The 12,161-nt window shown below is 42.8% G+C and overlaps 1 protein-coding gene across 1 annotated transcript in view; it reads right to left on the minus strand.

Annotated features, from left to right (window-relative positions):
• Nucleotides 1-1,703: 1,703 nt before the first annotated feature.
• Nucleotides 1,704-12,161, minus strand: part of LOC122560634 (coronin-7-like) — a 172,057-nt gene continuing 161,599 nt past the window's right edge. Inside the window, exons 20-28 of the mRNA XM_043711484.1 lie at nt 11,801-11,905; nt 11,115-11,200; nt 10,381-10,522; nt 9,442-9,531; nt 8,480-8,596; nt 7,884-8,019; nt 4,877-4,968; nt 3,671-3,757; nt 1,704-2,415 (exon numbers count right to left, since the gene is read on the minus strand). Of these exons, the coding sequence (XP_043567419.1) occupies nt 2,407-2,415; nt 3,671-3,757; nt 4,877-4,968; nt 7,884-8,019; nt 8,480-8,596; nt 9,442-9,531; nt 10,381-10,522; nt 11,115-11,200; nt 11,801-11,905 (864 nt within the window). The 3' untranslated portion in view covers nt 1,704-2,406. The remainder of the gene's footprint in view (nt 2,416-3,670; nt 3,758-4,876; nt 4,969-7,883; nt 8,020-8,479; nt 8,597-9,441; nt 9,532-10,380; nt 10,523-11,114; nt 11,201-11,800; nt 11,906-12,161) is intronic.

Below are 12,161 nucleotides of genomic sequence, written 5' to 3' on the forward strand. Positions count from 1 at the left end.
AATTAGCTTTATTTCTCAAAATACTGTACGATAAATAGTCTCTCTCATTTTCAGCGTTTTGGTTTGAATAGATTGAGATATTTCATGGACCAAGTCCAGCTTTTGTAGATCTGATTTATTTTATATAGTACATAGAGGTTTGTCCTTAATCCTAAGATTAGTTTCTTAAAATAGATATCCCTTCAAATAGCTGCTTGACAGTGTTCAGAAAAGGCGAGCTGATAGCGTTTTATAAAAGGGAGCTCCTCTTGTACACTATAAATAATTATGAACATGTATTAAACTTAAGCAATGTCATTTCAGCCATTACAGAATTAAAATGAATTTACTACACTATAACATTTAACCAATGCGTACTTCACTTGTCGTTCTTGCCTCAGCAATGAGTAATTAAATCTTTGACTGTAGTGAGCAATTCACAATCTCTGTTACTGAAAACTTCAGTTAAGGCACCTAAAAAGCTTTCCCTTTTCCTTTCTTGTTCTTTCATCTGAGTTATAGATTCCTGGTATAATACTTAATGTCCAATCAATACTGAAACATAAACTGATAGACAACATGGCACTTATGCTACAACTAGGAGAAAGTGAGGACTGCAAATGCTGAAGATCAGAGTCGAGAGTGTGGTGCTGGAAAAGTACAACCGGTCAGGCAGCATCCGAGGAGCAGGAGAATCGATGTTTCGGGCATAAGCCTTTCCTGTTGAAGGGCTTATACCCAAAACGTTGATTCTCCTGCTCCTTGGATGCTGCCTGACTGGCTGTGCTTCTCCAGCACCACACTCTCGACATATGCTACAATACATAACCAACAGAAAAAATGTCCTTGCAAACCCTTTAAATGCTCAATATTCACATATAATGCAGTCACCACTGTACACACAAAGAGCACTTTATCTACACCACATGGACTGTGACGGTTCAGGAAGTTGACTCCCCATTACCATCTCAAGGGAAGTCAAGGATAGGCAATAAATACTGACCTTGCCAGCGATGCCTACTTTCCAATAAAAAAAATTAAAAAGGGCTATTTACAATACATTGACCAGGAGGAAATTGAAAGGCTTTAGCTTGCTTCAGATGACAACTTCAATAACATCCTATTTACTTGCATACCAAACATGGTTTTGAATATTTGAAATTTCCAATGTAATATCCTGTCAGACATGACACTGGTTATTGATCATATTTGTCAGAATGATGATTTTGATGATGTGACACAAGATTTATTGGCTAGATTTTCTGTTAAGCGTAATATATCTTTCTAATATCTTCTTCAATAACCTTTGACCAATCATACTATGGTAACACTGGTGTAGCGACCTACATTAATTTGTTGGGTAAGATCAGAAACTGCCATTCCAGGGAACTCAACAGAGAATGTGATTGGGTAACAGTGTCCAGACCAATGGAAGGGTCAATGTGAGAGGTCAGAGAGTCACTGCCCGTATAGATCAGGAGCATCATTGTAACTAGTTCACACATGCCCAAATCAGTCAGGGGTCATTGTGAGTGGGTCAAGGTCATTGCCCAGACCAGTAATAAGTCATTGTGATTAGGTCACAGGGTCACCTCTAGATCAGTCACAGGAGTGTCAGCCATCTCCACAAAGTGATAATTAGTTTTTTTTAAAGTTTATTAACTAGTGCCCACCACTCCTGTGCACAATCCTCCTGAACAGCAAAAGGAAAACAAAACTCTTACTCTTCAGCTGAATTTTTTTTTAATAAATGCACGTTTATGAACAGGGATGAAACTGGCAACAATGCAGAATACTGACCCATGGCATAACTCTGCATGAAAGGGGCATTGAAGGAAAGGGAGAGTGTGGGGATTGTGGCAGGGGTGCATGGAGGAAATGTGGTTGCGTATGTGAAAATTGAGAAAGGAATGCCAGTGAGGGGTGCTGACAAATGCAACTCACTGATGCTTCTCTTGTACCTCGTATTCATTGAGTATGAGCCAAGAGTGGGCAAGACTTAAAGAGAGAAAGACACACAGTGAGTGATGCTGGATTTAATCTGAGAGTGAGTGAGGGAGGGAGACATGTTTTATATGTGAGCGAGGGAGATATGCTCTGAATACGTGAGTGAGATGCTCTGCAATTGGGCGAGGGAAACGTGCTGCAAACAGGCAAGGTAGTCATGGTGAGAGTGAATGAGGGAGATGCTGTAAATGAGTGAAAGATGAACGAAAGTGAGTAAGGGAAATGTATCGCAAATAATTAATGAGGGAGAAATGTTATGAGTGAGAGAGACAAATTGAAAGTGAGAGGGGTAATAGAGACACTCTCTTGCTCATTAGCAGGCTTATGATTAATGACATTTAATGACGCAGGAAGCTGTGGCTCCACCAATAGGATGTCCATCAGGAGATGAAGTACTGTAGAGATGTCTTTAGTTGAAATCTAGTCATCCTGAAACAGCAGGAAAGAAATTGGTTAGCTTCTAAGCCACAGTGCTGAAAAGCCATCAGTATGCCATTTTATATTGTCAAGACTGAAGATGATAATGACACTTGATCTCCCTTGTTGAGATAAGCTGTATTGCTCTCACACGCAAACTACAATCTTGATACACTATTCAATACCAAAAGATCTCAGCCAAGGAGCCCAGAGGATCATGGATCAGCTGGGAAATGTAAAGTTACTGTCAGTGAACCCAGAGTTTCCTTACATGGTCAAAGATATATTTCCCTCCCCTCCCCTATCAGCATTCCAGAAAGACCACTCCCTCCGCGACTCCCTCGTCAGGTCCACACCCCCCACCAACCCAACCTCCATCCGGCACCTTCCCCTGCAACTGCAAGAAATGCAAAACTTGCGCCCACACCTCCGCCGTCATTTCCCTCCAAGGCCCCAAGGGATCCTTCCATATCCGTCACAAATTCACCTGCACCTCCACATCATTTACTGCATCCGCTGCACCCGATGTGGCCTCCTATACATTGGGGAGACAGGCCGCCTACTTGCGGAATGTTTCAGAGAACACCTCTGGGACACCTGCACAAACCAACCCAACTGCCCCATGGCTGAACAATTTAACTCCCCCTCCCAGTCCGCCAAGGACATGCAGGTCCTTGGCCTCCTCCATCGCCAGACCATAGCAACATGATGCCTGGAGGAAGAGCGCCTCATCTTCCGCCTAGGAACCCTCCAACCACAAGGGATGAATGCAGATTTCTCCAGTTTCCTCATTTCCCCTCCCCCCTACCTTACCTCAGTCCCAACCCTCAGACTCAGCACTGCCTTCTTGACCTGCAATCTTCTTCCTGACCTCTCCGCTCCCACCCCCTCTCTGGCCTATCACCCTCACCTTAACCTCCTTCCACCTATCGCATTCCCAACGCCCCTCCCCCAAGTCCCTCCTCCCTACCTTTTACCTTAGCCTGCTGAAGGGCTTATGCCCGAAACGTCGATTCTCCTGCTCCTTTGATGCTGCCTGACCTGCTGCGCTTTTCAAGCAACACATTTTTCAGCTCTGACCTCCAGCATCTGCAGTCCTCACTTTCTCCTGTACATGGTCAATGGAAACCTTCATCCTCACAAGGAGGAATGCAAGAATGTCCACTCAAGCACAAACCTATGCACCCTAACTAGTAAAGAATACAGAAAATCCAATCCACTTTGCCTATCAGTTTAGTAGCAACTGAGCAGAGTTGACAACACTTACCCATTCATCTTCATCCACTCCTTCAAACGAGTCCTGAGGCAGGGGATCATCCAAGTTCCCAAGCTTTGCCACCATGGCACTGAGCAGCTAGAAGGAGTAAAGAGAGTGAGACATTGTTCACACTATCACCCACTCAACAGAGACCAGGTCTGTCACTTCTCCAGAAAAGAGGATGGACCCTTAGATCTTGGAAGGTTTTATTAATCCTTTCCTTTTGAAAGCTAATAAATATAAAAGAGGAAATTGCAACACTCATCCCACTGATTCCCACTACTGTTACTAACATTGGGTTTAATTACCCAAGAAGAGAAGGTCAGCATTCAGCTCTGCAAACTTTTGTGTCATTCAACTATCTCATCACTATCTATGCACAACTCCACTGAACTGCTCTATCTTTCTTTACTTATCAAAAATCAAACTATTTCAGTGTTGAAAATTTCAATTAACTCTTCAGCATCCACAGGCCTGTGGTAAAATGAGTTCCAGATTTTTACTACATTTTGTGGTGAATCTCACCATGACCATTTATCCAGGGTGGTCGAACCACTGAATAAACCATTGTCCAGTGAAACACGAAAGAAACAGGGAGGGTGACTGCAGGTTAGTCTATTAAAGTGGGAACAGGTCACAGGACATAGATAATTGTCCCTTTAAAAAAAGGGTAATAACAATAATTTGTTTTTGTAACATCACAATGTGCTTCATAGAATTATTGTCAAACAGAGCTTAACATGAAGCTGCAAAGTCAGATAATAGATTTTAAGGAATATTTTAAAGGAAGAAAGTGCAATTTAGAGACAGAATTCCAGAAAATAGTATCTAAACAGCTTAAGGCATAGCCAGCAATGTTGCAATGATTTAGCTTACTGATGCTCAAAAGGGCAGAATTAGAGGATTAGAGCGTGGTGATAGAGATGAGAAAGTGGGGAGAGAGAGAGAGAGAGAGAGAGAGAGAGAGAGAGAGAGAAAGCAAGCAATGCAGTTATTGAGTGTACATGGCTCACTTAGGTGACAGTAACAGAAAAGGAAAGTCTGAATGACAGGGACTGACAGTGAAAAAGAAGACAGGAAAAAAACTTAATGAGTCAGAGATAGAAATAGAGAAAGAGACAAGCTGAGTGAAATGGAGATTGACAGACTATGTTGGAAAGAAAATGAGAGGAAGGAACATTTCAGTACAGGTATAATTATATAATTATAAATTACCTCTTCCTTTCTCTCCTCATCTGTTTTTTCTTCCAGGTAGAATGCTGAGGGCTTGTATTTTCTGATTGTGACCTCTTTAGGGGCTTCACTCACTACAGGACAGAGACACCATTAATATCATTCTGCAACCACCAAAATTCACAGGAAGGAGAGATAGGTCTGTAATGTACCTTACATTATGAGATGGTACAATAACACAGCATTCTATAATTAGCAGAGAGATTAGGCCTGGGGAGGTGGGGGGGGTTCCTTGTAACACATGATATAAAAATGGCATTACTGTATGTGCAGGGAGTGAAGTTAAGTGGTCCTAAGTACATAAGTGTGTTTAATTATGCTGGGTATACATGTGTACATATGCCCACAGACAGAGTGAGGAAGGAGTAGAAAGTGTTGTGTTATACAACTGAAGTAGTGGGAGTGGGTGGGGAAAGGTTATATAACTGGGAAAAAAAAAATCAGTAACTTGACATATAGAAAAAAAATTCTGATTATCTTCTTGGGCTAAAGCAGCAACTTCAGAATCTTGCTATTTCATTAAAACCCCACTCGCCTCATTTCTATACCACTTCCAACTCTCCATTCTTTCCCTGAAAACGAAAGGGTGCAAATTCCGACTTGTAATTCAGTGTGGGTACCCGCGACTGCAGCTTGCTGAGTCCGTGTGCTAGGCTTTATCCAGCTGTCTTCACCATAACATCCCTGCATGCTTCACGGTCATCATCCTCCTCCACTCTTCATCCACCTAAGTTGGCAATGACAAACCAACAACCTCACCACATCATTATGCCCACTTTCAGTCCAACTCTCACATCAAGTCAGCCTTTCAGGACTTTATTTTGGAGCACAGGGACACCTAGGAATTGCATGCTTCTGCAACACTTTGCAAGCAGGGACACACATGCATCTTATGCACGTAAACATTATCTATCTTATAAGCTCTTAGCTTGATTGCTTCGTGCTTACTCACTTTGTGCTCAGTTGCAGATTAATAGCCTCTGTGGCTTGCATTACTTTTTAGCCTGGAGGAAGAGGGGAGACAGCTTGTCACAGTAAGGAGTGCTAAAGCGAAAAGGGTTGAACTGTGTTACCTCTATGTTACACCTCCAGCGTATATCAGCAGCTTACACTGCATGTGCATCAAGCAAATGGCCATGTGTAAAAGTCAAAGGGGAGCAGTCCTTCATGGATGAATTCAATCACTGTCAGAGTCAGTTAAAAGTTCATTCAATTTTAGTCCAGAGGGTTGGCCATAACCAGTCTGGAATTGCAATCATGTCAGTTAAAGGACTGCGGAGGCATCAGTGTGGACCTTTTCCAGCAATGACACAAAGGGAGGGATTGAATATTGTGGAAATGCATGGAAAAGCAGCTAATAGTGAGGTTCCCCATTGAGCAAGTGAGAAGTGCAGAGAGCAGGAATGGTTTGTAGTTTGGGAGGGTGAGGTGGAAGCATGCAAGAGTGAGAACTGTAATCCATGAGCTTTGATAAGATGTGTGTGTGCAGTGATACTGTTAGAGTGAGAGGTGGCCTTGTGAGTGAAAGATAGCAGAGATAAGATGGTGGCACTTACCCTTGTGGAACACAGAAGGTCACTGACTTTCTCCTGCACTGATGTTCGTTCCTTTTTACCCATGACACAGCACTGACCCGTAAGAACATAAGTAGTAGGAGCAGGTGTAGGCCATTTGGTCCCTCAAGCCTGCCCAGTCATTTAATAAGATTATGGCTGATCTGCCAGAGGTTCAACTCATTTTTCAAGCTAGCTCCTCTCAGCCCTCAACTCCCTGATAATAGAAAAATCTATCCAACTCTTCATTAAGTACTTTCAGTGATCAACTCTCAAGGTACAGAATTCAAGACATTCACTACAAGAGAGAAAAAAATTCTTATGGGGCAGCATGGTGGCTCAGTGGTTAGCACTGCTGCCACACAGAACCAGGGATCTGGGTGGGATGCTCTTCAAAAGGTTGGTGTCAACTCTCTGAATGGCCTGTTTCCACACTGTAGGAATTCTATGATGCTATGCATTTCAGTTTAAATGAATGTCTGCATTATGCCTAATTATATGGCCTAGTTTAAAATTTCCCACAAGTGGAAACATCTTCTCAACATCTACCCAATCAAGTCCTCCTAGAACCTAAAACATTAACTCTGCTTTTTCCACCAGACCTGCTAAGTTTCTTCACTAATTTCTGTTTTTGTTTCCTCTCAGAACTTTGTATGTTTCAATAAGATCACCCTTCATTCTTCTTAATTGTTTAGCATTACTATTCTTGACAAGTCAACGCCTTCATCTCAGGAATCAGCCTTGTGAATCTCTTTTGAATTGCCCCCAAAGCTAGTATATCCTTTCTTAAATACTGTGAATGCAAGAAACCTGAAATAAAAACAATAAGCGCTGGAGAAACTCAGCATCAAGGCCTTACCTTGAGTACCATGTTTAGTTTTGGTCTCACCAAAAGTCTGTATAGTTGAAACAAGACTTTTCTATTTTTAAATTCAAAAACCCTGTGCAATAAAGGCCAAACTTCCATTTCCTTCTTAATTATTTGCTGCATCTAAATGCTAATTTTGTGTTTCATGCATGAGAACACCCAGATCCCGGTTTCCTTTTTTTGGGAGTCTTTTCTCCAAATAAATAGTCGTCTGCATTTTCATTTGCACAACCTCACACTTCCCTACATTAAACTCCATCTGCCAAGGTTTTGCCACTCACTGAACATAAATATATACCATTGCAGATTCCTTCTGTCCTCATCCTAACACACCCAGCCTCATCACCACCTCCAGCCTCCCAGCCTATCCCTGTAACCAGTCTTCAGTTCTGAAGTCATACTGGATTCAAAATGTTAACTTTATTTCTCTGTCCATAGATGGTAGATGCAGAGTTTCTTCAGCACTTTGTGTTTTTACTTCAGGTTTCCAGCATTCACAGTATTTGATTTTATTATGTACTCCTGCCTGTTTTTATACATTTTATATATATGTATATATCACAGGAACCTGGGATCATGTCTTCAAGCTTCAAGCTCATCTTCTTGTGCTGTCCATTGGAACCAGCCAGCCAGGCAGAAGCTGACAGCACCGGTCGCCACCACATTGTGGTATCAGGGAAAATGTCATCCTGGAAAAACTCTTTCTATAATGCAAATAGAGAAAGGAACATGAACAATAGCTGCAAGGAAAAATAAATTGGTAACAAAATTTCAGAGATTGAAACTAACAGACACTGCTCAGAGTCCAGCATCACACCAGACTGGATACACTGGAACAGGTCCCACACCAAAACGGGTTAGAGTATATTCATCTCTCACACCAAAATGGATTAGATAGGAGTAGGTATAATAATCACAGTAGCATGTAACATGCTGGAGCCAGTCTAATTCTCACATCAGACTGAGAAAGCCGCTTACTATGTCCATATTGGAGTCTAACAAAGAGAAACATTTCATCTCTAAAACCAGTCAGTTCTGGTGGATAAGTTCTCTTGCACCAAATAAATGAACTATAGAGAATCTGACTTACTTAGCTCTTTGCCAGACTGTCAGTCCACACAGCCCAAAGCTCCCATATTTTTAAGACAATGCTGAACTTCTCACCTTAACTCGTGGAACGGTAAAAATAATGGACTCTAAGGAATTGTGCCCCAGACGCAAGGCTCGTGCAATCTCCACTTCCCTCACATTGCATTCAGTCTTTGGTAGAAAGCAGAGTCCCTAGAATGGATCAAATAAAGATAAGAACTTAACTTACGCAAGGTAACAGTGCATTGTGTGGCTTGTCTAAGTGAGAAAACAAACAAATTCCATTTTTCTTCGTAGCAGTCTTCTGCAAATCAACTGGTAATCCCATCCCATTCTCTCTGTTTTCCCATCCTATCCTCTTCTTCCCACTTTTCCTCATTATATTCATCCTTCCACCATTTCCAATCCTTTCCTTGTGCCCACCCAATCTGCAAGATTTCACCCCCACTTCTTATGCCCCATTCCTCTCAAATTAAAACATTCAAAAACTGCCAGTATTATACTTGGGAAGACATCAAATTAATCAGTCTTACCTCAGGTATTTATGTAACACCAGTGTTATAGTCAAGATTTAGGTGTAAGTAAGGGGTCTTGCTCTCCAGTACACAGCTGCCTCTCCTTGTCACTACCCCAGTACACTGGGTACTCACCCAAGTGCAGGTGCAAGAGTTTGATTGGTTAATCCTGCACCAGCGAGTAGACTACACAGAAAAAGAAAAGTTAAACTCCCATCCTCAAATTCCACATTTAATTTCAGAAAATGTAGATGGGTTAGCCAAGAGTGAGTACACGAACATCTAAAAACCAAACAAAATGACTAGACTATAGGAAAGATGCAGACAGCAACCTCACTTTCAGTTTAGTTCTGAGTCCCTCCATGTTCCGCAAACTGTCACATCAACAAAGGAAATCACCTTTCCTCACCACTCTTCACACAGTTTTTCTTCTTATTTACTCATGGCCCAAAATGATTATGTCTAATACCCCAGAAGAGGATAGGACATTTAATTGATAGTGATAGAAAACTTCAATCTTACCTTGTGTGGTTCAGTGGAATTGAAATCACTGCACTGCAGGAAATATGGTGCTTCAGTCTGAATCTCATAGATATGGACCCTCGTATCACCCTGTCAGAAAGCAGCATCATTAGTGTCAAAAGAAGTGACAACATATCCTGACACTGGCCGCGAGTACTGCAGATTCTTTTTTTTAGATTAGATTACAGCGTGGAAACAGGCCCTTCGGCCCAACAAGTCCACACCGACCCGCCGAAGCGAAACCCACCCATACCCCTACATTTACCCCTTACCTAGCACTACGGGCAATTTAGTATGGCCAATTCACCTGACCCTGCACATCTTTGTGATGTGGGAGGAAACCGGAGCACCCGGAGGAAACCCACGCAGACACGGGGAGAACGTGCAAACTCCACACAGTCAGTCGCCTGAGGCGGGAATTGAACCCGGGTCTCTGGCGCTGTGAGGCAGCAGTGCTAACCACTGTGCCACCGTGCCGCCCACATTCTGGAGATTAGAAAAGCACCGCAGGTCAGGCAGCATCCGAGGAGCACGAAAATCGATGTTTCGGGCAAAAGCCCTTCATCAGGATGTTCCTGCTCCTCAGATACTGCCTGACCTGATATCCTAACACTTAACAATACCTGTCACCAGAAACCTAGGCATCTAGCAATCCAACTTGTTACCCTGCAACTAAGTCAGTTGCCCAGCAACTGGTCTCTCAGCAATCTGATCCAGTCACCTAGCAACCCAATCAGTCACCCAGAAACCTGGCTCCTAACATCCCAGCTAGTGAGCTAGCAATTCACTAGCAAACCACAAGCACTATCAAGCTACATAGTCACCGAGCAAACTAAGTCACATAGCAACTTACCTTTTTGGTAGTAAGTTACCTAACACAGCCATGGTGATTAGGCATAGACAATCAGCTACAATGGCAGGCTTGTGCAGAATACTGACCTTGCCTGTGAGATAGACAATGTTGGTGTCGTCATCATAGAAAGGAATGAGTGTGGATGGTGCTGCACTGATGTCAGTAGTTGCTATTGGTCCCAATGCCAAGGACCCAACATCATGGAGGCTGATCAGTCGCTGACTGCGGCTGCAACACAAAAAAACATCTGTCACGTTGAATCCTCAGAGGGTGAAGGTTCAAGAACATTCCTGAGACTTAAGGGCATAATCTGGATAGTCAGGGGGGTTGTACGGAGTGAGCAATGCACTTTCACTTGCCCTCTAAGGTAAACATGAAAGATCCCAAGGCCCTATTTTGAAAAAGAACAGGGGAATTCCTTCCGGACTTCTGTCTAATATTTGTCCCTCAACTATCATCACAAGAATATTAGTCATTACCTCATGATTATCACGTTGCTATGTGTGGGAATGGTCTTATTGTTAGTGATAGTCTCCCTACAGAGGCCCAGATTCAAATGCCACCTGTTCCAGAGGTATGTAATAGCATCTGAGTAGTTTGATTAAAAAAAAATTGTGTGGAAGAGTTTGGTATCCACTTGTCGGCTGCACTGTGTCTACATTGAAACCCTTTCAAAAACATCTAATTTTTTGTAAAGCACTTTGGGATGCTACAAAGTTGTGAAAGGAAATACAGAAATGCAAGCTCTTTCTTTACTTTAATCCAAGTCCCATTTGTAATTGCCCAACCCCAAGGTGCCTTTTTATTATTTCTTGCTTACCTGTCAAAGCCAGATATCAGCAGATATCGTCCGTCGCTTACCCACAATATCCGTGCCCCCCGACTGCCTGCAGGTCCTGGTCCTTCCTGCAAATGAAACAAAAAGTGTAATCAGCATCATCACAGCTATCAGGTAATTCCATGTAAAAGCATTTAGATTAGTGTGGAAACAGGCCCTTCGGTCCAACAAGTCCACACCGACCCGCCGAAGTGCAAACCACCCATACCCCTACATTTACCCCTTAAATCAGCATCATCACAGCTATCAGGTAATTCCATGTAAAAGCATTTAGATTAGATTAGATTACTTACAGTGTGGAAACAGGCCCTTCGGTCCAACAAGTCCACACCGACCCGCCGACCCGCAAACCACCCATACCCCTACATTTACCCCTTACCTAACACTACGGGCAATTTAGCATGGCCAGTTCACTTGACCTGCACATCTTTGGACTGTGGGAGGAAACCGGAGCACCCGGAGGAAACCCACGCAGACACTGGGAGAACGTGCAAACTCCACACAGTCAGTCGCCTGAGGCGGGAGTTGAACCCGGGTCTCTGGTGCTGTGAGGCAGCAGTGCTAACCACTGTGCCACCGTGCCGAAGGGGAAGAGAAAAATAACCCAACATTTAAATTGAAAAACAGACATGTTGAGTTTGGACGATGTCAGAGAAAATGGTCATTACCTGCACAGGGTTTACTGAATGCCGAGGATCATACAGTCGAACTTTGCCATCTTTGCTGACTGTTGCCAGTTGCTGCCCATCGGGACTCCAGGACAGGCTAAAGATCTGGATAGAAACAAATAAACTTTTAAAAAGTGTAAGAGAGAAAACACGACAGGAAGACCAAATACACAATAGATAAGAAATGGGCAGAAGAAAAATAAAAAGAGCCTAAGAGAAAGAACATAGTAGACAATAAAAAAAAAAGCCTGGACAAAATGTGCAGAAAATTCCACTGAAACTACAAGGCCAAATACTGGGGGCAATGATTCTTTGTGACCCAACAACACACTGAAGTATTTTTATCAACTTCAGACCAGGC

This window comes from Chiloscyllium plagiosum, chromosome 21, assembly GCF_004010195.1.
Source record: "Chiloscyllium plagiosum isolate BGI_BamShark_2017 chromosome 21, ASM401019v2, whole genome shotgun sequence".
Classification (NCBI taxonomy): domain Eukaryota; kingdom Metazoa; phylum Chordata; class Chondrichthyes; order Orectolobiformes; family Hemiscylliidae; genus Chiloscyllium; species Chiloscyllium plagiosum.